This window comes from Squalius cephalus, assembly GCF_949319135.1.
Source record: "Squalius cephalus genome assembly, chromosome: 17".
Lineage (NCBI taxonomy): Eukaryota > Metazoa > Chordata > Actinopteri > Cypriniformes > Leuciscidae > Squalius > Squalius cephalus.
This window is the reverse complement of record NC_137138.1, coordinates 12,239,765-12,265,230: the sequence shown is the minus strand read 5'-3', so window position 1 is coordinate 12,265,230 and position 25,466 is coordinate 12,239,765. Positions and strand designations below refer to the sequence as shown.

General features: G+C 36.0%; 1 protein-coding gene across 2 annotated transcripts in view; it reads right to left on the bottom strand.

The window, feature by feature from the left end:
* ptpra (protein tyrosine phosphatase receptor type A) overlaps positions 1-25,466 on the bottom strand; it is a 32,980-nt gene that overhangs the window by 2,752 nt on the left and 4,762 nt on the right. The window contains exons 2-22 of one of the 2 annotated variants that reach the window (XM_079898675.1): positions 15,178-15,224; positions 14,879-14,966; positions 13,605-14,003; positions 13,471-13,482; positions 12,718-12,802; positions 12,389-12,462; positions 11,878-12,014; positions 10,954-11,044; positions 10,701-10,777; positions 8,259-8,295; positions 8,072-8,169; positions 7,751-7,870; positions 6,515-6,681; positions 5,943-6,078; positions 5,696-5,845; positions 5,477-5,570; positions 4,646-4,722; positions 3,561-3,695; positions 1,676-1,801; positions 1,413-1,564; positions 151-286 (exon numbers count right to left, since the gene is read on the bottom strand). In XM_079898675.1, the coding sequence (XP_079754801.1) occupies positions 151-286; positions 1,413-1,564; positions 1,676-1,801; positions 3,561-3,695; positions 4,646-4,722; positions 5,477-5,570; positions 5,696-5,845; positions 5,943-6,078; positions 6,515-6,681; positions 7,751-7,870; positions 8,072-8,169; positions 8,259-8,295; positions 10,701-10,777; positions 10,954-11,044; positions 11,878-12,014; positions 12,389-12,462; positions 12,718-12,802; positions 13,471-13,482; positions 13,605-14,003; positions 14,879-14,966; positions 15,178-15,198 (2,412 nt within the window). In that variant the 5' untranslated portion in view covers positions 15,199-15,224. The remainder of the gene's footprint in view (positions 1-150; positions 287-1,412; positions 1,565-1,675; positions 1,802-3,560; positions 3,696-4,645; positions 4,723-5,476; positions 5,571-5,695; positions 5,846-5,942; positions 6,079-6,514; positions 6,682-7,750; positions 7,871-8,071; positions 8,170-8,258; positions 8,296-10,700; positions 10,778-10,953; positions 11,045-11,877; positions 12,015-12,388; positions 12,463-12,717; positions 12,803-13,470; positions 13,483-13,604; positions 14,004-14,878; positions 14,967-15,177; positions 15,225-25,466) is intronic. The other variant, XM_079898676.1, reaches the window with a different exon arrangement.

The following is a 25,466-nucleotide window of genomic DNA, read 5'->3' as shown; positions in this document are numbered from 1 at the left end:
AATAGTCAGCTTGCAGTCCATTGGTGACGCAAACGGTTGGCTGAGGCTTCTGCTCGATCTTAATAAAAAATATTTATAACAAAAACAATAATTTGTTCCAGTTAAATTCAGCAGGTCAACACCTGCAGCGTGAACGGTGTGTTTTCTCACCAGTGTCTGCACCATGTGCGGTCTCTGTAGTCTTAAACTCTTCACTGTCTGAAAAACGTCCAGAATGCCCTCGGCCTTCACCCGCTCCAGGACCGTGCTCAGAGCACAGAATGTCCCTGTGCGCCCTGCGCCGGCACTGTTAACACACAAAAATCAATTACACACAGCTCTGTGGACATCAATGAGTCCCTTTCTTACTTTCCTTTCCTTTCCTTAATTGCCTGACCCTGAAATCCCACTGGACACAGCAGTCTCTCCATCTCTGTTTCATCATTACCCAGCGCTTTGGACAGGTTTTTGTTAAGTCATACCAAGCGCCCATGGATGCCTTCCAGCATTACAAAACCACTAAACCTTACTTGAGCTGCCAAACCAGCGAGACCTGTTAAACTTGGCATTCGTGTCTAACCAAAAGGTCCTGTATCCACGCTAGAAAAATTATGGTTAGGTTGAATAACTATTTATGTAATAAGCCGAGTAGTGTACAGCTGTAACAACCACAAATCATGCATTATTTCCTGTTTGTGTTTTATGAGTTCCCTTTTGGAGGGCCACACACAGATGTTTTTTCAAGTTAAATATAGATTACCATTAGAAAGAAAGAAAGATAAAGAAATGAATACTTTTATTCAGCAAGGCTGCATTAAATTCAAAAGTGTCAGTAAAAGACATTTATAATGATACAAAGGATTTCCATTTGAAATAAACACTGTTCTTTTGAACTTTCTATTCATCAAAGAATCCTGACAAAAATGAATTATGATTGATCCACTGATAATTTATTAAGCACCAAAATAGGCATAATAACTTGATTTTTGAAGTCAATGTGAGACACATGAGTAATGACTGATGACAATTCAGCTTTGCCTTCACATGAATAAATTACATTTAAAAATATACTAAAATAGAAATAAATTTAAATTGTAAAAATATAATGTATTAATATTTCACAATATTACGCTTTCTACTGTATTTTGACCACATAAATGCAACCTTGGTGAGCATATACTGATACTTCTTTTTTTTTAAATTACTGACCCCCAAATTTTGAAGGGTAGTTTACAATACAGCAGTCCAAAATTAACACACACAAAGCAGCAAACAAGAGTAAAAATAGGTTTTGCAAGTGGAATGTAGAATATTCCTCTCAAAAAGCCACCAAAGTACAATCTGAATATATATGAAAATACAAGTATATTAATACAAGCAATACAAAATAAAGTGCAATGCTTCTGATTGGCCAGAAGAGAAGTGTGGCTTACCTGCAGTGCACAGTGATTGGGTGGTTTCCAGACTGCTGCTGCTGTTTCTGAACTGCGGCGATGATGTTGATCATGCCCTTCCCGTCGGAGGGGATGCCCACCTCTGGCCAGCCGTGGAAATGAAACTGCCTCACAGCGCGAGACTTATTTTCCTGCGGAGAGAAAGAAAACGGCAAACATTAAAATACAGAGATAAAATTAAAACACATACGTATATCACAAATCATTTTTTTGTTCCAAGAGATCCTCTGAAGTGAACTCACTCTGTTATTGGTGACGAGAAGGTCCCTGACAGTGTAGCTTTCACTTTCCTCCTCCCTCTTCAGCTCAATGGACATGTCCCCACAAACCATCACACCATCACTAGACCAATACTGAGCACACTTCTCCTGCAGATAGTGGGGAAAAAAGACAGATTATTTTTTCTGTTTTAATGCCCCACCAGGTGGGTTCGAATATGTTTTTTCTAGCAATATGTTTCTGTTACTATCCCAATGTCCGGTTAAAGTGTAAATTTCCCTTCGGATCGCCCTTAGGTTTCCCTTAAACTTAAGAGTGTTGCAGGACCTTAAGTGTTCAGGGCTGCAGCGCATCAAAAAGCTCTTCTGAAACAGCCTGAATCATATGGATTTTCTTTTATGTCTTTTGATGAATGGACAGAAATGATGAGAGAATATTTAAAACATATTTATTTGAACTATCTCTTTGAGTTTACGTGTCATCTGGTCCTTCTCTTTCATACTTGGTTTTCTTTTTTGTTTTCCTTATCCATGTTACGTTGTTCTCTGTAAAAACGTACCGCTATCATACTGAGAAAGCAAGAGAGAACGGGAAAAAATAAAGGTGTGTGTTTGTGTGTGTAAAGTCAAAAGTGTGCATGGGCGTGCATGGGTGGGGGTTGAATGAAAAAAAAATCTGATTGGCTAGTTTAGGTTTGTTTAATTGACGCTTTTTCCACACACAAAAAATGACATTACAGATAGTTAATGTTTAAAACCAGGCACAAAATGAGTAAACGCTCTCTAAAACGTCTATACATAATTGAAACATTTGCAAAAAGGCATAATAGGAGTAGGGATGGAGAAACGAAGCCTCTAAATACTTTTTACAGCTTTTCTCTGTTTCGGGAAAAGATTTGAAGCATCGAGTGTCGAAAACAGTGCCATCTTGTGGCATGTCAAATTTAAAGCAGCCATGATCCATTACGCACAAAATAAAAGCCTGACAACGCTAAATGTGTTTAGTTTTCTGATAATATAATTCACATATTAAAGTGTGTCAATAAATTAAATGTAACAACAACAATAATTATAACAATACTAATTATAATAATACCAAAAGTGTTGTTTGAGGCAAGTAAATTGTGCTCTAATATGTTTTTTATACTGTTATATGGCAGAATATATGATAATGTAATATAGGCTATAGGTTTATATATAAAAAAATTTAGTGAATGGGAAAAGCACGTAAAAGTCCTGGCAGAAAGCGAATTATAAGGATGTAGTGTAATGACAAATTATTATTTTTTCCGAAGTGTTAACAACTTAGTGTTAACTAATAATTGTTGCAAACTGGCACTACCAACAAAATATTAGTGCATTCCTGAAACTGGGTGTCGTTACACTACATCCTTATGCATCGCTTTCTGCCAGGACTTTTACGTGCTTTTCCCAAACCACTGAAGTGACTTCGACGTCCGGGTTAGCAGTAGCATGAGCCGTCAGGCAAGTGTTATTTAAATAAACTCCTGATGTACTTACAAACTTTCCAATGCCTCGTTTTATGAGTACAGAACCTATTTGTACTACTGTATAAGTTTGGTACCATTCTGGGCATTATTAGTAGGGTAATTTACAAGATACATCATAGGATCCATTAGCGCCTGCACTAAGCCATCCGGCTGATTTCTCTAAATAAGCTCTAACTTTAATAATGTTCAACCAAGGGAAAAAATGCTTCTGGGGGGGGTGTTTGGCTCGAGGTCATGGTGCAAAGGACCCTAGGTTGATTTTACTCCGAACCATCCCTTTAAGTGTCACATTTAAGATGCTTTATGTAACCAGGCACAGATCTTTAACCACAAAAAGACACAAAGCAAGCATGATCACAGATTCTGCAAACAGAAAGTCAGGAAGCAGGTGATCTTACCTGTCCTCTCTCCTCCAACTCGGTCAGCATAACAATAGAGCAGCTCCTCCACTCCCAGATCATTCTCCAGAAGTCCTCGATGGTGTGCTGCAGGGGCCCCTGACATGCCATGTACGAGTCCTTTTGCCGATAACCCTGCATTCACACACAAAGTATGTCTACTTCATGCACTTGTATACATGTGGGCATTTTTCCAACTGTAATTATGGATGTCTATATTGTATTTGTATTGTATTTTATATTGTATATTGTATTTATATTGTTTATATATTGCAATTGTTTATATGATTATTGTATTAACAGTACTTTAAAAGCATTCATACACCACACCACTGCATATTTTAGATCTCCAGCACTCTTTGGGTGGTACCAAGCAGATTTATTCATATTCATTTATTCAAGGACACATACAGCAAGAAGGCACAATACTTAAGACAAAACAGGCTTTTGTTTATTAGTATAGCTATCTTCCAGATTGCAATGCAACTTGGGTTTCCAATGTAGCAGCCCTGGTGATATGTTCCTCTGTTGATTACCTTGATCGAGTGTTTCATTCCAACAAAAGAAAGAGGAAGTGAAAGGGCTTTCAGCCAGAACAAAGCTGTCCCACTCGCACTGCAGATCTGCTATGGAGGGACGGACTTTTGAGGTCTGTCTCAAAACATACTGAATTGTCTTGCTCCCTACTCCCTACTTAGGCTGCTGTCTTCCTAATCATGGGACTTCATAAGTGATTGATTTGGAAAAGTCTACATTGGTAGCAATTCAGGACTCTCAGATTTCAATAAAGTTTTTATTACGGATACTTTTCAGTGTAGAGTTAAAATACATTTATTTATAATAAGTCTCTAGGCCTTGGAACAGAGCGATGGCCACCTTCCCAGGCGGCTTATCTCAGTATGGGCATCCAAATAACTTCATGACTAAAAAATGTTTCTAAACCACACCCAAAAAGAAAAAAAAAGCAGACTGTGTGGTCTCTCAATAGAGCGTAGAATATTGTAGCATTACCTCCAGGGTTCACTGAGCGGTATTTCGGTTAGTTGGGAGTAAATGCTGGCTGAAGTCAGACGGGTTTTACTCACATCTATAAAAGAAGCGTTGATGTAGTCTGTGTTCTCCTCCCCTCGTTTTACAGGGATGATCACTCTGTTAAACTCATCTAGAAGAAACAGCAAAGGTTCAGAAACAAACACAGGAATGCACATACTGATAAATGGACACCTCAAATTCACTGCAAGTCGGTTTAGATAAAAGCAGCTGGCAAATGTATAACATGCAAAAGGATAAAAGTATAAAGATTAAGTATGATATAATTGGATAATATAAAGAAGTATAAACTAGGAAACTCCGAGGTGTTTTTTCCCAGCAGAGAGCATGTTAGAAACAACTACACTACCATTAAAATGTTTAGGGTCAGTAATACTTTTTTAATGTTTTGAAATGAGTCTCTTATGCTAGTCTCTTACACTATTATTACACTATAATAGTGTAAAATATTATTACCATTTAAAATAACTGTTTTCTATTTTAATATATTTTAAAATGTAATTTATTCCTGTGATGCAAAGCTGAATTTTCAGCATCATTACTTCAGTCTTCAGTGTCACATGATCATTCAGAATTTTTTTGCTGTTCAAGAAACAATTCTGATTTATTATCAATGTTGAAAACAGCTGTGCAGCTTAATATTTTTGTGGAAGAGGCGATACACTTTTTTAATGGTTCTTTGAAAAATAGAAAGTTATTATAAAATATAAAAACATTATAAAATGTCTTTACTGTCACTTTTGATTTTAATGCATCCTTGCTGCATTAAAGTATTCATTTATGAATTAACTTATGAACGGTAGTGTATTTTCGAAGTTATTTTCCCAAATCACAGTCTGGTTATTAAACATGGATACACAACTCACATGGAATGATTTGCAAAACACGATTTTTCTTCATGTTGGCAGGCAGGTTCCCTGTTCTCATCTTGTCATTCTGGATTTTAATGGAGGTAAGCTTCTAAAAGAGAGAAGGAGAGATATAATAATAAATTTAAACATTTCAAAATGGTACCAGAACAATATGTTTCCTAAACATGCAGAACAAAAGAAATAAATACAGAAAAAAAAAACAGTTTGTGCCACCTTAAACTCCGCCTCCAGGCCTCCACAGCCAGCTCCAGGTAAAGGAGCGTAGAGTTTAGACAGGTGAGACTCCAGAGACGTCACCTCTAACTCTGTGTCCCCGTACAGGTAGTGCTCTAGCAAAGCTTGGAATATAAACACGTACTGCATCTGAAGGGAGAAGAAGAGGGTGGGAGATTCGTTTCGTGATACATTTCTTGAGGTAACTTTATTGGGGTTTTTTTTTTTTTTTTTTTTATGAGCTCACATCTGTCTGGACCATCTGACAGCGCTGGGCTCTGATCCGTGTGACAAACCCGAAGACGTCGACCTTTCTTTCTGCACCCATCATGTCCAGCATAGCGTCTATCACAATGAAGGTCCCCGTTCTGCCCACACCCGCACTGAGATGAACAATTTAGAATCAGTTAATGAAAGGAAATCATACCTTCAACAACAAAAAACACGCACAAAAACCCGAAATTTGGGGGTCAGTAAGATTTTAAAATGTTTTTGAAAGAAGTCTCTTATGCTCACCAAGGCTACATTTATTTGATAAAAAAATAGAGTAATATTGTGAAATATTATTACAATTTAAAATAACCGTTTTCTATTTTAATATATTTTAAAATATAATTTATTTCTGTGATGCCAAAGCTGAATTTTCAGCATCATTACTCCAGTCTTCAGTGTCACATGATCCTTTTAATAGGTGGATTTGCTGCTCAAGAATCATTTCTCATTATTATCAATTTATAATGTCCTTGCAGAATAGAACTATTAAATTCTTTAAAAAAAATCTTACTGACCTTAAGCTTTTAAGATAGTGAAGCTCCTTACCTGCAGTGAACCACTATGGGTCCAGCATACTGTGGGTTGCAGTTCTTGACCTTTTTTAGGAACTTCAGCATGCCAATGGGAGTGAAAGGAACCCCGAAATCAGGCCAGCTGGTGAAGTGAAACTGTGTGACCAGCCTCTGGGGCTTCTTACCGGACACATCACCCACCTTAACACACAAAAGAGTTTTTCAATCTCATCATTCACCAAATAAATCTCAACAATATTTATTGTAATAACAGCTGTCTCTTTATAGGTTACAGGAATAGGCCTTTTTAAATATTATAATCTGATATCTAGGGGGCAAGGTGGCTCATGGCCAAAATAACACTGATATATATATATATATATATATATTGGTGCTTTGTGAATTGGGGGAACTTATCTGTAACATTAGATGATTTAAAAAAAGAAACAATAACACTGATAAAATCAATAAAATACTCAAATAAATAAATGGATAATTCAATTAAAGCTTAAAACCATTTATTGTGTTTGTTTTCTGTGCCTAATTTTGAAGTGCTGAAAGCTTTTTAATTCTCCCTCTATAATACATCTACAAAAACTTTTACAATTTTTCCTACGGCATTTTGGTGTACACTTTTATCACTGTCCTAAATACTGTCACTACCATCACGCCAAGCATTTGGGCCATTTCTTTTTGTTTTTACTAATTCAGACTTAACTGGCTGCTAGTAAAGTTGCTGTGATAGTCTAAGGATGTTTACACTTGTAGTTTGGTTCTTTTGGTCCAGGCCAAAAAAGAAAACGATACATTTAGTCCCTTGTACTGAACTATGATGTGCAACACCGGTTCAGGAATCAGAAATGCTTGCACATTCCTTTTTCAGGGTCATATCTTGTAACATCACGTCCTCTTTTTGGTTCGTTTAGATGTCTTTGGTTTGTGTTGCGTTCATATTTTAGTCGAACCGCACAAGAGATCGGTTTGGAAGTGGACAAAGACTCCCTGAAAATGTGCCTTATCCAATTTTCTTCAATTTTTTTTTATCAACGTAGTGATAAATGTACATCGTTTGAAAAAGGTAAAAAAATAAATAAATCAAAACTGGCACTAATTGAACAATCACCAAAAACTCACATTAACAGCTGTTAAGACTGTTGGTATATTTTGGGAGCTAGCACTTCTTTTAATTGGCTTAATTAGCCAGTTCCATTAATTTAAGTAATCAGCCTGTCCAATATAGAGGTAATGATTGTAACCCTTGTGGTCCTACCTGCTGAATGCAGAACTTGCGGATAGTATAGTCAACCAGAATCATCATGTCCTCCACTGACACGCGGATATTTCCGTAGGTCCAGCATCCCTGGTCTGGCCAGTACTGAGCACATTTACACTGCGGATATGAAGCACAGTATATCATAATCATCATCATCACTGCGGTGATCATACATCTTTATTAATGGCCATCTTCCTCAAAGTTGCACTCTAAATCCATTATGTGAGACCGCGATAAGAGCTGAGGCTGTAAAATCAAAGATCAGCTTACTCCTCTTTGACACTAGATTACATCTAATAGATTTCTTGCGGCATTTACCTCTTTCCTCTCTTTCAGATTGGTTACCATGACGATGGTGGCAGTGTTCTGTTCCCAGATCATCCTCCAGAAGTCATTGACCGTTTCCTCTTTTGGTCCTGCAATAAGAAAGTTTATTTTTTTATAATCATTAATCAAAAAGCTATGTAAAGCATTTGGATATTTATGAAAGAGATTTTTTTTTTACCTTGTGCAGCTATGAATTTGTTTTTCTCTTGGTATCCCTGAAAAAAAAAGTGTGGAAAAAAAGGATTATTATTAAGGATTTACACATGCATGCTCATTTCCCATATTTTTACATTTAGATTACCTTTCATCCAACACTCATTTAATCTTTAAAAACTCTAATGACTTAAAAATAGTGTTAATTGTAATCTTCAGCAAATCTCAAAATGAAAATCTATTTTTCATAATGTACATTATAATGTTGTGATGCATAAATTCAATGCTGTTATTGTTAACCAAAACTAAAATGAGCTAAACGGTTTTCAGAAATTGGAATTAGTTATGGATGCACTGATATAAACATTTTGGCTGTTACCAATTCTTTATATTTGAAAGTTGATAACAGATAAATCTAAATCCGAATTTGTATATCATTTTTAAGAGCCTGATTACAAAAAAAAGTCTCACTATTAAAAGCCTTGTCCCAAGCAAACAATTATGTTTTCATTATAATTTTATGTAGCCTAAATGACAGACAAGCGCTGGACATGTTGCACTTAACTGTATTTTCCTTTTTTGAAGTGATTCCAATCATATTTCAAGCAATTCAAAAACATCATAGTGAACAGTGTGCATCTGAAGTGTCTCAGCTGAAGGAAACAATCCATAATTTATAAGCTTTGATATATATATATATATATATATATATATATATATATATATATATATATATATATTAGAGGTGGGCATAGATTAATTTTTTTAATCTAGATTAATCTAGATTAATTTTGAAATTAATCTAGATTAATCTAGATTAAAATGGCTCATTTGAATTCTGCCGAAGGCATTCAGAGTATGTGTGCTACCCAAATAATGACTATAAAAGTAAGTCTTTGAGAACGGGTTTGTCAAGCCAGGTGGCGCATTAGACCAGGTGCTCATCTCCTGTTTCCAAAATGCATCACAAACTGCTTGAGAAAGCTGTTCTACTCATAGACTGTAAAAGGTTACTACTGTACTGTTACCGTCCGTAGGCAACATTAGGTAGGCCTATGTTATTATCAACTACTATAGGCTATCAATTAGGGATGGGCGATATGGCCTAAAATCCATATTGTGATATACATTGCAGCCTCATTGCGATAACGATATTATAATAAAACCATTTCAGAACAGGTTACACAGACCCTTTTTTTTTTTTTTTTTTGAAAGGGTGTATGTAGTTTTGAGAACATATATTGTGCAAAACTGTAAGTATACAACATCATTTTGCAGATAAATAAAATTTAAGTACACTAGCTGCAGAGACTTAAGTAGGTCTAATGTTTATTATGGCTTGGAGCTTATGAAACCCCAAATTTAAAATTAGAATATTGTCTAACTGATGTCTTTTCAGTTAAAAAGAAACACAACAACGATTCTTAAAATCGGGCGCTTTTAATAAAAAGAGATTATGTGCTACACCACTAAGATATATTGGGAATAATACGCGCGCGCTGGTTTTCAGTGATATGTTTCGTTTTGAATTTGAGGTGGTAGAACGGATTAGTCGTGTGTTTACTTACCGAACTGTTACACCACACAGTCTAAGTCGGACGGCTTAAATACAAACCAAGTCCAAATAATGGTTTGTTGCACCGATCTTTTACACCAGCTTTCACTTTCAGCCGTGTTTACTTAAGATGACGACGAATATGATGCGTTGCAGCCGGGTGTTCCTCGCGGCCGCGGGTAGATTGCGTCATCATAGCTTGTGTAGCTTGAGCCAGCTCCCAACGCTCCCAACCCAACTTGGAGAATAGATTAACGGCGATATTTTTTTTATCGCGCGATAAGAGTCTCGCGTTAACGCAGCGCGTTAACGCCGATAACGGCCCACCACTAATATTATATATATATATATATATATATATATATATATATATATATATATATATATATATATATCGGCCTAATTTTATAAATAATTTAAAAAAATGAATAAAAAATGAACATATATCGTCCGATACCGATATGGTGGCTGATATATTGTGCATCCCTATAATTAGAATAAAATAAAATATAAATATTAGATAAAAAAAATGTATGCCTTGGCAACTAAATGAAATAAGTTTAAGTTCTAAAATTACTAAAACTAAGACTGAAATTAAAATAAATTGAAGCTAAACAAATACAAAAATGAGCAATTGTAATGAGCAACTAAAACTAAAATTGAAATGAAAAGATAATTCAAAATATAAATAAATACTATAATACTATATAAATAATATTATAATAAAACTGCCTAAATTTACTTGTAGCATTTAAAACGATTTAAAATGATTTTATGTTTTAGGGATTTTATTCATTTAGACAAAATAGTATTAAGTTTCAAAATCTGCAGTAACATGAAAACACTCGTAGGCTAAAAATTTAAGTAACAGCGCACTCCCTCTCATGAGTAGGCTAGCGCTTGTGGTCTTACATTAATGTAGGAAGCGTTGATGTAGTCTGAGTCAGGAACACCCTCCAGAGAGGTCAAATGCACCCTGGAATGATCATCTGAGATAAAAATGAGAAACAAATTAAGAAAGGAGATTATAAGGCTCATAGCATTAATGTTTCATTTAGTACAGCCATTTTCACATAAGGAACTCCTTTGAAGGGCCTTGCAGTTCTGGTAAAAGCATGCTTTATTATCAGCTCTGGTTTAGAGATAAGTTGTGGGAAAGCCTTACAGGGCAGGATGTTGACATATCTGTTCTTCTCTTTATTCTCCTCCTTCGAGGCAGCATCACATGAGGCTTGAATGGGACATACAGGCAATGCCTGCAGAAAAAAGAAACCAATCACACAGTTCAAGTAGGGCGAAAGCATTGACAGGGACCATCTAACCAGCGGTACAGGAATATAATCAAGTTAGATTAAAACACTCTTTTGTGCTTCAAGCTGTATTGGAACTGAATATGGTACATAAAAAATCAAATCTACACAAACTGGAATTGTGTGTGTGTGTATACACTGTCTAATATGGAATTTTGTACTTTATCCAATGTGATTGTTAAGGTCTTGTGTTTTATGTGGCAATATCTGTGAATAAACATTGTAAGGGTCTGAGTATGGGTAATATTTGTGAATGAACATAACGTTATGAAAGAAAAAATTCAGATTTAGTCAGACAATAAAAGTCTTCATCATCATCCCCATCATCATCATACACCAACGGCACAAATGTATCTGCCTAAAGTGCACTCTTTTTGGGAAATTTGATGTATTTAATGCTGCCTTCATGTGTTATCAGAAATTTCCTACTGCCCACTTCTGAAGTCGTGATTACAAGATCGTCACATTCGGAAAGAACAGGAATAATGGAGGATACCAGGTTTATTCTTGTCTATGTATTGGGATAATCTTATTAAAGCCAAAATGCTATTTGGTGTCCCATTCATGACAACCATTTTTCAAAATGATCCCTAAGCTTTCCAGTGGTAAATAGTTCATGTCTAATTTTTAACTAGGAAACTCATATTTACGATAATTCCGATAGCAAATGAACGCAGCATTAGATGCCTTTTTTTTTTTGGTCATTCCAAAGATGGTGAAATGTCCAATCAGGTCAATTACTGAATCAGAGGTGTGTGTACGTGTGTTTGTGCACCTACGTTGAACTCTTCCCGGAAGAGTTTATTGTCATCGGCCATTCTTCGGTTCATCTCCTCCTCAAGCTTGTCGACAAGAAGGGGCGGGTACTTCCTGTTGGTGCTAGGAGAACGAGCCAATAGTGGCACACTCTGAAGTTCTGTGAGAAAGGAAGTGTAAGGAGCAGGAAAGCAACATGGGGAGGAGAAAGAAACATAAATATATGTGTTAACCACAAAAAAAGAAGAGTTTTTTTTTTTTCAATAAAATTTTTTAAGAATGACTTGCAGTTTGTCCTTTATCCATGTTGTGTACAGGACAACCAATAGGGGGCAACACAGTACAATTCAAGGTCAAATGTGTTTCAATCAAATCACTCAATCAAGATGGAAATGAAAAGATGACACAAGTAGTGCATCCAACTTACAAACCAAACAACGTACTTTACTGTTAACCTTAATATATTTGCTGCTTTAAAGGACAAACATTCCCAAGAACAGTCACAGAAACACACACACACACTCTTATTCCTACCTGTGTCGTCAGCTCTGCCATTGGTCAGGCGGAAGGAATTGGAGTGGCTCCCTGCCTGCTTGTACTTCTTAAACCTGCCACAACGGAGCGAAACAAAAAGCCAATCATTACCATGGTAACTGGACATTCAGCCCCATGGCCCCCTGCTGACATTGTGGGTTTCCTAATGAATGGAGCTTTCTGAACACTTTTTCTCATCTGTTCTATTATCTTCTATGCTCTAACTGCTTGTAACTTTGTCTTTATGTTGTTTTTTGAGCTGGAATCTATGCTATGTGCACTTTTTGTACTACATGAACATCTGAAAGTTTCTGAATATTGGGACTTACCTGAGCATGTACAGGACAATGATGATAAAGACAATGACCAGCAGAGAGGACAGGGCAACCATCACCGCGATGATCGCTGTGTCATCTGAGTTTAGAGGACAAAAAAGAGCTATTGAATTGCAGTTGCAAATCTTTTTTTTTTTTTTTTTTTTTAACATTAGCCACCCAATTTCTGTCATCATTTACTCATCCTCAAGTTGTTCCAAACCTGTATGTTTTTACACAGAAGACGATATTTGGAAGAATGTGAGTAACCAAACATTTTTCGGTAGCCATTGACTTCCATAGTATACAGTTCAGCAGAAGAAAGAAATCCATACAGGTTTGGAACAACTTAAAGGTGAGTTAAGTTTTTGGGTGAACTATACCTTCAAAACTTAGTACATATTAGTAATTATACTAATATAAGACCATTCAAAATTTTGGGGTCAGTAAGATTTTGTTTTTTTTCTTTATTTTTATCATGTAAAAATAAAAATCGCAGAAATATTGTTCATGTTTTATTTAAAATTTAATTGTGTGATGTCATAGACAATTTATTTGATTTATACTGAGCATCGGCCACTTTGCTCCTTAAGATTTGGACAATAGCTATTTAAAAACCCATTTCGGTTGACCACTTGTCGATTGTGTCCAAACTATTGACTGGTAGTGTATAAGCAACTCCTGACAGGTTGTGTAATAAATGGTTACTAATAAACTATAGAAAAGGCTTCATTATGCAAGCAAAGTGACAAATAAAATGGACCTTACCTTGCCCATTATCTTCATTACATAAGAAAAACAACAGAGATAGATTAGAGAATGACTAAATAACTGAAAAGAGCAAACGCAGTTCTTTACTAACAGTTGGAATAAGAACAGATCGATTTTCTTAGAAATGGTACCTGGAACGTCGCTGTCGCCAGTTGTGGTGGCATCCGCAGGGGTAAATGAAGTGTTTGTTTTGGGACTAGAAGAGGACTGAGTGGATGTCAGATCAGGTGTAGGGATCTCTGATGTAGACAAAACCGTAGTCTCGATGGAGGTGAGGGATGGGGACGCGGCAGATGGGGTTGATGGGGCAGGTGGTGTTTCGGTGGGGACGAGCGCAGTTGGAGGGGGGGCGACAGGAGGGGCTGTGGGAATCTCCGGCGTCACCATAACATCAGAGTCTTTGAATACTGTTGTTCCAACAAGTTCAGGGGACGGTGTCATAGATGGGGTGGCTGATGGGGGCGCCTGGGTGACTGCGATGAAGGGTGACGTGGGAGGAGGGGCTGTAGGTTTGGTGGTCAAGACTGCACCTGAGAAAGAGAGATTTTAAAGCTTTAAAAACAGATGCAATAATATATATATTAAATACATATGTAACAGACTTTCATAGACCATTAATGCTAAATTGTACATTTCCGTTCAAAGGTTTGAGGTTAGTAAGATTTTATTTGAAAGAAATTCATACTTTTATTCGGCAAGAATGCATTAAATTGACCAAAAGTGACAGTAAAGACATTCATAATGTTGCAAAAGAAAAGTTATATTAATCAAAGAATACTGAAAATAAAAATAATACATTATCATGGTTTCAACAAAAAATAAGCAAAACAACATTGTGTTTTAAACAGTATTTGTGATCAAATAAATGCCGTCTTGGTGAGCATAATGAACTTCTTCCATTTTAAAAATCTTACCGACCCCAAAACTCTATGTTCAACTGAAGTCTGGGATCTCAACGTTAACACTGAACATCGAGTATCTCACAAAACAAAATTAGGTGTGTGTGAAAATGCTCTATCCTCCAGGCAATTCCTGAGTAATTTTCTGGGCCTCAAATTTTTTACATTTTTTTTTTGTGTTGTTGGTTTTTGTTGATGGATTACAAAAGTTCAACTTCACATACTTTAAAGTAGACTTGTATTTAATTTCCTATTTCAATAACTGATATAGAATATTCCAGATTAAATACAATTTATCTCAATTTATTAAGATTACATAATAACTTACAGGAAGTTTTAACTCACAAGCCAAGATCAATCTGGGGTAAAAGCAACTCTGCAGGAAATGCATCATCACCAAAAAAATACCGAGGCCTTTCAAAGGATAACTAGTTTGTTTATCTAATGGAGGAAATGCGATTGCGTAACTTTTTCAAAGCTTTTTGTGTGTCATAAAATTGCCTTACCTGAAGGGTCAGGGATTGTCTGGGCCGTGCTGAGGGCCACAAAGGCCACATGGAGTAGCAGGAGCAGGGGATACACACCCATACTGCCCTGAAACAGAATACACACAAGCCAAAATCAATCTATGACATGTTTCAGTCTAATAAATGAGCACTACTTCACAAATTCACACGTTAACGGCACTATAGAGACGTTTTGGCAGGGATCGTCCGCATGGGGACTGTTGCGCTTGTCAAGAATCATATTAATTCTTCAAGTTTGGTACGGGCTGTTCTGATGGAGGTGGAGTGAAGAGACTTACCTGAAGAAACGAAACCTGCATCACTCACTCATTCGCACAATGATCTCCTGTAGATGACAGAAAGAAATGGAGAATTCATCATTAAACTCAGCAACTACATTAACATTTGCATCTATAATATCATACATTTATCACATCGTTCACATTGGAATTAACTTTTTTTTTACTCGAGGAAACTTGAAGATTATGATGCAATTGTTTTAATTACATTTTTAACATTTTAACATTTAATTCGTACAATAAAATAAAACAAGACAATTATAATTAATTACCTTTTTTAACTACTTTTTTTTAATCAAAATTTATATTGAATAGTGAAGTTTGACTAATATTGGTATCAACAACTGATTTTTATTATTGTGACAAACCTACTGCCATAAATAAAATTACATGCCATTCATAAATTAAAAAATAATTCATAAATTCATTCATAAATGTGCGCACACTTTCTGTATTGAGACGGAAAATGAGTCATTTCTCTCAGACTAACACAAGCAGAGATTTGAAGCTCATGCCATCAATGTGAAATGTTCAGATAAGACTGGGTTTTTAAATTCATGAAAACAAACTCTCTCTCTCTCTCTCTCTCTCTCTCTCAAAACAAATACAATTATATAAAATAAATTAATGAAAGAGATTGGCATCATGGCAATTTGGAAAAATCTAAAAAAGAATATCCATTTACAACTCTACACACAATCCAGCCAAACGCGGCGCACATGGCCACGTATCAAGACAAGAGCAACCGATACTAGACAGACGACGTCCAAGTGTCTTTATTCATCCAGCAGATTGCCTGCGGATTTGGTCCGAGGGGATTAAGCTCTGAGTTGTGAGATGGTTTGATGTGAGGAGTGAAAATATAATCACAACATCTGAAGCCAAGAGCCTGAGGGTAGCGGGCTGACCGCTAACCCGTGCTGTAATCTCAATGGTGTCTCACTGACTAAACAGTGATAATCCTAGTGCCAATCCGAAGGGTCAGACACTGAAATAATCCAGCCCGTCTGCCACTCGTCAAGCAAGAGCATCCGTGGTACTGCTGCTCCTCGGACGGTCCAATCAGCTTCCACCTGACATCCAAACATCCGCAGGCTCCGCCCAGTAACCCTCCAAGAGATTTCGTTGACAGTTTGAGCTGCTTACATGAGAATTTCAGGAACTACACCACAATTTATTGTGATGACTTTACATAAAGAAACCTTTATTATGGGAATAGCTCACCCAACAAACTAAAATTGTTATTTGCTTACCCTCATGTTGTTTGAAACTCTTACAGGGCTCAACAATAAGAGATTTGTCTAGAGATGCACCGACTGCAATTTTCTTGGTAGATTCAGACAAACTGCACTAGCATGCCAAGTCAGTAGTTGGTGATGTCACATTGTCTATAGACAGAGCACGTAATACGCATGCGGTATGACGTCATTGTTTTCACAAATTTGCGTTTTTGTAGTTTACATAGAGATAATGGTATTTTTTACTGGGTTGACAGAATCATAATAAATATAATTCTTGTACAGCCAACATTTTATATTTGTTATCCCCAATCACTCTCTCTTTCTTTAGGGGAAATTTAAATGTAAGATTAGTGGGATTTAGCGGGTCGGGAATTAAATCATTTAAAGCAGATAGCGGGTGAGCAGAGTGAATTTTAAGCGGGAGCTAGTTTGTGTGGAATATAACCTAGAAGGAGTGGGTGGGAGCGAGACAAAAAAAAAAACCAGTCTCGCGCAGACCTCTACTAGAAATTGGTGTGTTGAGACAAGTTAGAGCTAAACTTTGCAGGACAGTGGCCCTCTTGGAACGAGTTTGGACATCCTGCGTTAAGTGATTACAAATCTCACCCAATGAACTATCAAATGGCAAAGAAGTTCCATAAACCGTTTAGGGGCGGGTAATGCTTTTAAAAGTCTAAATATGCTCACCAAGGCTGCATTAATTTGGTTAAAAATACAGTAAAATTGTGAAATATTACAATTCAGCAGCCATTACTCCAGTCATCAGTGTCACATGATCCTTCAGAAATCATTCTAATGGCAACCACTCATAATGTGGTAGCGAGTTTTCCCAAACAGTGTCTTTATTTGTTGGATATCGTTTCACTTCGTCACGCTGCCTTAGCTCATTTTGTGCTATGAATGGCTACATGTTAATCTGTGTCCCTCCAGCGTTAATTCGGATGGAAATTCGCAGTTAGGTAATGCAAACAGCTGACCATTTCCATACAAAGAAGATGCACTGACAGTGAAATCCATCTCTGACAATTTAATCAAATCAGTCTCGCCACAAAGCCCGTTATTCTACAGCCAACCGCACGAATTCTAGAAGCTCGTTGTCAAATACAATTTGTTTAAAGGCTGAGCATGCACATGGCTGAGCATTCTTCAGGTGGAGGGCAAATCTGAAACGATTTGAGCTGTTTTTGGCTGAGCCTGCAGAAATCCTTCAGATGGGAGGGACAGATGGTCTCGTCTCTCCTCTCTCGCTCTATACATTAATCGTCGGTCTCTATCTGTTCCCATCTCTCTTTCTGGAGTTGGCAGGAAAGCCGTAAACCCGAGAGAGCACATTGCTTCCTTCCTTCCTTCCTTCGCCGTCTGTCTGATTGTCTGCCAGATCCGTCATTCAGCCCAAAAGGCGCCACACCCTCACCTAACTAACACATCACGGAAAGTAAAACAGCATTTAGGAAATGTGCCAAGCGATTGCATAATTTTACTTTTAGTCAAACCACTCGAATATGTATATGCAAGCTGTCCATCCGCTTGTTTCAGGACTGATGAGTCAGGCATGGTTATCATCTTAGTGAGTTACAGAGGAAATGGCGCACCTCTAATACATGACACCCATAATAGGGGTTTTCCTCTGAGATCTGACATCATTTATTTTTAAGTGCACAAATGGCCCGTCTCCAGCTCCACCAAGAGGCTTTTTCCTAAAGGACGAGCACGTTGGGCGTGTGCAGAATATCTACATCGCACCTCGGAGTGAAAGAGGGTTTTCAGAACATGAAAATGCATTAACGCATAGGTTGCACATTCCTCTCTTGCACAAATTGTTCCTGTTAAGTTGCACCAGATTTGAAATGAGATAAAGTTGACCTTTACAGTTCTTCTTGTTGTTAAAGGAACAGTTCGCACAAAAATTTAAATGGTAATCATTTACTCACAACATCATGATGTCTTGCATGAGGAAATTTTGTGTTAGGAAGTCATAGAGATTTGGAACAACATGATTGTTTTAAGATAAAGGTGCTTTACATGCTGCATTTGAAACATTGTTATCTGAATAAACTTACACTACCAAAATAAAGTTTGGAGTCGGTAAGACTTTTCAATGCACCAAGGCTAATCAAAAATACAGTAAAAAACTGTTTAGTTTAATATGTTTTACAATGTAATTTATACCTGTGATCTGCAAAGCTGAATTTTCAGCATCATTACTCCAGTCTTTAGTGTCACATGATTCTTCAGAAATCATTCTATGCTGATTTGCTGCTTAAGAAGCATTTCTTATTATTATTCATGTTGAAAACAGTTGAGCTGCTTAATATTTTGCAGAAACCATGATACATTTTGGTTCAGGATTCTTTAATGAATAGAAAGTTAAAAAGAACAACATATATTTCATATAGAAAACAAAACATTTGTAACATTCAAATTAATAATGGTCACTTTTGCATCCTTGTTGAATAAAAGTATATATTTATATAATTTTTTTTTTTTAATCTTACAGACCCCAAACATTAAGCACTCCCTGGGTATCGAACCAATGACCTTGGCATTACCAGTGCTATGGTTTACTGTTTGAGCAACAATACTACATCCAATAGTTGAAATGAGGAAAGAAAAAAACACTGCGAAATGCATTGCAAAGTGAATAGCTAAATTAAATCTGAATGTATTTAGATAAATTCTGTGCAGGTCAAATCCCTTCATGTACACAAGCCATAACTCAAATCATTCAGCTTGTTGAGCATAGGTGTGATATTACGTTTCTAACCAATCAGGATTGTGATTTTCACCTAGTGGATGATAAAAACCTCCCATAAAGTTGATTGGATGAGGGACCTGAGGTACATTAAAAAAAAAAAAAATAGAAAAAAAGATTAGACACTCTTTTGAATTGGGGAAGTAACAACTACGTAAGCTAAGAACACCTTAGCAACACGATGACAGCCCATTATTGCATGTGCAGTTACTCTGTCTTGAAACGGCCAAAACTGATGACTGTGATTAATTGTGCAGCTCTTAACACATACCAGAGGAATCATGCTTTAAATACAGCTAAACTAACACATATTACTAATGCTCTCTTTATCGCTCAAACCCTCAAACTTGATAGCATCTCATAAGAAAAGGCTCTAGTAGTCATGTCATGTTCCTCTTTTCCACATCCTTTACAGCAAGGCAAAACCGTCACAATAAACAGTACCACTATTCTTCGAATTACCAACCTGTGAACAGGTGGAGTGTGCTTATGCTTTTAGAAACCACAAATTTAAGAACACAAGAGTGGAAAAGAAAGTAGGGCTGCCCCCAAACAGTTGACTAAAATGTTAGTCAACGAGAAGATGTTTAGTCAGCTTCATCAACTTCATATTTGCAGCCGACACCGATTCAGAAATTGCTTGTTTATTAACCCTTGTGTTATGTTGGAATTCTGTGTACTCCCCTTATGGTTCGGGTCAAATTGACCCTAATTGGATTCAATACAATTCCTCAAAAATCACACTATGAAAAAGATTCAGGTACAAACTGTAAACTTTTAATATCAACATTTGTCAAAATATTCCAAAAAATATATATCTGAAGATATGATTTAATGAAAATGTTTTTTAACCATTTTTTAAAACTGTTCTGTTTTGACAAAATTTGAATATATATTATATTTATATATATATTTGCATATACATTTTTTGCTTTTGCTTAGAACATCATAACTGAACAATTAATCAATTAATCTGAGCTCATTTTTCCTGCTGTCTATGTCGAATTCTCAAGATATTTCAGATATCTTGAATATATAAATGAGAGCTTATTTTACTATCTGTGTCTGTCAAAGATTTTCATTTGTAATTTGCAATTAATTCTGAACACCATGATTTAGCTTTTTCAAGTGTGTTTGGTTTGGGTTAGAGCACTTTTAGATACACTTACACTTTAGAACTGGAATTGATGCCCTGACATACATAAAATAATTGTTTTTATTTTGTGTCTGTACAGTTGCTTTTGAATAGCTGCCTATGATGGTCAAATTGACCTGCGAACATCACAAACGTAATAGTAATTTTGTTTGTATATGTAAAAAAAAACAAAAAAACACCAGCATGTTGAAACTTTGCATGCATGTTCATGATGATAAATGCGAAAAAGTCACAAAATATCAAGAAAAAAAAAAGATTTAATATTATTTCAGGTAGCTTGAAAAAATAAATGATAGGTAATTTTTACCATCTGTGGCTGACAAAATATTTTTCTGTATTGAAATAAGTGTGGAAAACCTAATTTTTTAGCTTCATAAGGTAGTAAAAAATTTAAATAAAGTATAACCAAGAAATGTTATTATTTTGGGTCCGTACAGTTGCCTTAGAGCGTTAAAATATGCGGGTCAAATTGACCCGCGAACATCACGAACGTAATACTAATTTTGTTTGTATATGTCAAAAAACACCAGCATGTTGAAACTTTGCATGCATGTTCATGATGATAAATGAGAAAAAGTCACAAAATATCAAGAAAAAAAACATAGGTTAACCAGTATTTCCAACAACTATAAAATCTAAACGGGTCAAATTGACCCGCAACATAACACAAGGGTTAATAAATTATTAAAATGTCCAGACAGTCTCCTTGCTATTTTTTACTGACAGACACATTCATAAGCATTACTTTTGCCGGTGTGCTGAGCAAGTTTTATGCAGTGAGCGCTTAAATTATATGTTAAATGCTTATTATTATGGTTGTAGTATTTCTCTGTAAAATAGAACAATGATACATATAATATTATTTCTCAAACCTGAAACTGAAACCATTTTCTGATGGCAAGTATATATTTTTAAGTAAATAAATTAATATCATAAACGTCTGACTAGTCGACTAATGGCTTAAATGAGCTACTAGTCGAGTAAAACAATCTTTAGTTGAGGGCAGCACTAAAAGAAAGTCAAGACACTCTTTATTTACTGCAGTCGAGTTTGGGTCAGGGAATCAGTCAGGGCCCTATGTATGTGTTTCACTTTTCCCAAGTTCATTTTTTTTCTGTTTTAATTTTTATGGATTACATTTTAATGGTTTAAATTATATTTTTAAAATAATGTAATTTATTAGATTAAACTTACAAAAAGTTTAATTGGTTAAATTAAACTTACAAAATCAAACGAAGGCATAAAACATTAACAATTTAAATAATCTTTTAAAACGTAATCCAATGAACATTTACCAATTTATTTTATTTATTTATGTTTGGCAAACAACATTAAAATTAAAACATGGAAGAAAACTTTATTTAAAGAAAATCCCACAATTTTTAATTATTTATAGTTATTATTTTTGAAAAGTACATTCTACTGTACAATAGTAAAATTTGTCACAATTTCTTAAATTTAAACTAATTTAGCGTTTATTTTGATGGGTTGTCGTAAAGACCTTTGAGTTTATGTGTGTATATGGTGTGGTGTGATGTGATGATATGATAGTTTTTTAATCAAATAAATGGTGAAATGTTAGTGAAGACATCTCTTAGAAATGCACTTTTGTTGTGTATGTAGAGGAGATAAAACCACGTCACTCATTCACGCAGAGATGCATTCATATTTAAATAGTCTATTAGCACTAGAACATTTACAGACACTAGAACATCTCACAATTTAAAGCTGCAGTCTATAGTTTTTCCTCTTTGTCGCCCTCTCTGTTCAAAATCTGCAATTGCGGTTATTCGCGGAATTATCAACTTTACGTGGGTTGTGCCTCGGCACGGCACAGCGCGGGTGAATCCAATGTTTTGAGGAGAATGTGCGGCTGTCAGTCGCTGCGCCAGTGTGGATACTGTCATTCGGAATCACAGATTCTACTTTTGGAAGTGTGACCAACATAAGAATTTTCACCGGAAAATGTCATCTGAACAAGTAACATCCACTTTTGTTCTGACCAACTAAGGGAAAAAAAGCATTGCAGTAAATCGTGCTGATTAAATCTAACGATCGCTTATCATATCACGTCAAACCGTGCAAATTATACTTTGTTCTCAAATTGTTAATGTTAACAACATCAGCATTGCGTGACTACATTTAATGTGTATTAGGGCTACCTGTAGTTCAGTAACGTTACTCCGTAACTGTATGAATTAAGTGCGCCACTGTTACATAATTGAACCATTGAAATGTCTTACCTATCCAGCAGAAAAAAAGCCGTCTCTGCATCCGTTTTGATTCTATAACAAAACACGGAGTTCACGCCACCTTTCAAAAGTCCTTCCGATATTTATCCTTGTTTTCGCACAGGCCCGGTTGCAGTCTCTTTTTTTCTGTAGCCACTCTGAAGTCCGAAGTCTTTTGCATTTTACAACGGGTGAATCTCCAGTTGTCACTGGTGATTGTCGTTTGAACCTTTCTGGATCCGCCATCTAATTGATAAGTTTAATTAAAAAAGGCTATAAATCTCCACCTCCAACATCCTCACACGCAATATAGCCTACTAGCCGAGACTCCTTCTTTATGTGTGCAGATGTGACGTAATGACGCAAAGACATGCTCGAATTTCCCGCGGAAATCCACCAGTACCACTGGAATTAAAAACATTATTACAAGCTTACCATTTTAAATTGAGCTAAGGCAAGCAGATAGTTGTGAACACTGGCTGGTTATGTACTTGCACAAAAATGTATTTTAGATAATTTTTAACCCAAAAAACGTTACGGACTGCAGCTTTAAGTGTACAGCCCTTCTTTTGATTTATTCATCCAAAATCTGCCAAATTCCATGACATTCTGCGTTATATTGTACATATTTTTTATTCTGCGATTTCGTCTGTTATCTCTGATTTTAAATTACAATTTAAAATCAGTCAAAGCTATAGACATGTATCTTTATATATTTACAACAAGTAAAGAGCTTCTTATTGTGCGTATAGGGTATGTTTTCTAACATTTTGCTTATTTTTTACACTTTTTACAGATATAGAGACTAATCTACTTAGTTGCTTTGTACATTCAATAACATCTGTCTGATAATCTCAGATTCTCGTTGTTTTTCCGTATGAAAATTTCCTTTCATCCTCCATGTTGTTTGTTAGCTGTGGTAGCATTTTATATACCTCAGAATTCCATTTTTGGTGATTAAGTTTAAGACTTTATTTAAATGTATTACATTTGATCTGTTCTGACTGTTCTCGGCCTGCCTGGTGTGATATTCTGCCAATGTGGCCCCCGACCCCAAATGAGTTCCCCACCCCTGCCCTGATCAATACAATGCCCACTGAGGTAGCAGAGAATGCTGCAATGGAGGTCCTTTCTGCAGCCAGAGAGCATTTTCTATGGAGAGATAATGGGTATCTGTCTGTCCCCATTCACAGTTTATTAATACGCTGCTCTGCACCCTGGAGGAGTGTGCAGTGTGACAGGAATAATCTCAATGCCTCTCTTCATCTCCCTCAAACTGGGACAGCCTAGCGGACAGGCAAGATGACACTGTCACAAGAAGAAAACTCTGATGGTGTTTCATAACACACACATCCTGCCATTCCGGCAACTTCCTGCGCACCGCTTCCAGCAACTCATTCAGATGAGCCGGGATCTAATGATTTACTCAAGTTACCTGGTTACAAAATGGCTAAGGGAGAATTTTCATTCTCTAGTAAACGCACACCAAAAAACACTGATCTAAAGAAAGACAAAACAGACTCTCAGCTCAGATGAACACAACTGACCGTGATTGCTACAATTCCACACCACAGAAAACTCAAAAAGGTTCTGTCTGGGCCACGGCTATAACTTCTTTTGTTGGCTAGTTCACTAAAATCCTTGATTTGGCATGATGTTTGTGACACCGTTCCTAGGCATAACTTTAGCTCTTACTTTGATATAGTCTTTAATATCATTTTCTGGTATAAACATAAATGCATTTAAAACCTATTTAGTTTCTTCTTAGACTTAAGTAAATTATATCCTATTGTTATGATAACATTTATGTCCATAATGTGATTTATTTCTGAAAGGAAAGATGAGATCATGGAATTGGACAGTAAATAATTTTTATTTCACAATAAATATTGTTATGATTTTCAGAATAGCATATTTAAATATGCACAAATGTTCCAAAGTTTGGGGTCAGTATTCTTTAAGTTTTTTTTAAAGGAAATTAATACTTTTTTAGTTGTTTAGAACTTTCTATTAAATCAAAGAATCCTGGAAATATATGTTTCATGGTTTCCATAAACATAATAAGCAGCACAACTGATTTTAACATTGATAATAATATGAAATGTTTCTTGAGCAGCAAATTAGCATATTATAATGATTTCTGAAGGATCACGTGACACTGAAGACTGGAGTAATGATGCCGAATATTCAGCTTTGCCATTACAGGAATATATTACATTTTAAAATATATTAAAATAGAAAACGGATATTTAATAATTGTAATTACATTCATCAATATTACCATTTCTACTGTATTTTTGATCAAATAAAATGCCTTTGAGAGCATTAGAGACTTAAATAAAAAACATAAAATATATATATTTTTTAAACTTGTTCGACAGTGTATAGTTTCTGTATCACTTCAGATTATATTAATGGTTAGAATAATCAACATTTGTTTAACAAAACAGCCGTTAGAAGCATGAAACAGAAAAATGCAGGCTAAAATGAGAAATCAGCCAAAAAAAAAAAAAAAAAAAAAAAGGAATTGTGGTTAACCTGAGAGTCACATACAATAGCTATACTGAAGACTTTTTGTCTTTATTTGATCCCTAATCATTCCCACAGTGTGACTTGAGGAATTATGTGCAAACAAGTACTGAAGTCAAGGTAAACAGATACCTTTGACCCATCTGGGGGAGGAGGAGGGTTGTGTGGTGTTCTGCCGGCAGTCTTGTGTCAGGGTTTCCCAGAGAATGCTCTGGTCTAACCACATCACACACAGAGGGCAGGAAGTGGCACAGATGAGGTCAGTATTTAGCACACAGTCAGACTGAGCCACACAGTGTGTCTACACACATACAGTGGACATCCGAAAGAGCGCTTTCTCACAGCTCGTGCCTTTCTCTCTCAGAGTCGACAAAGAATTT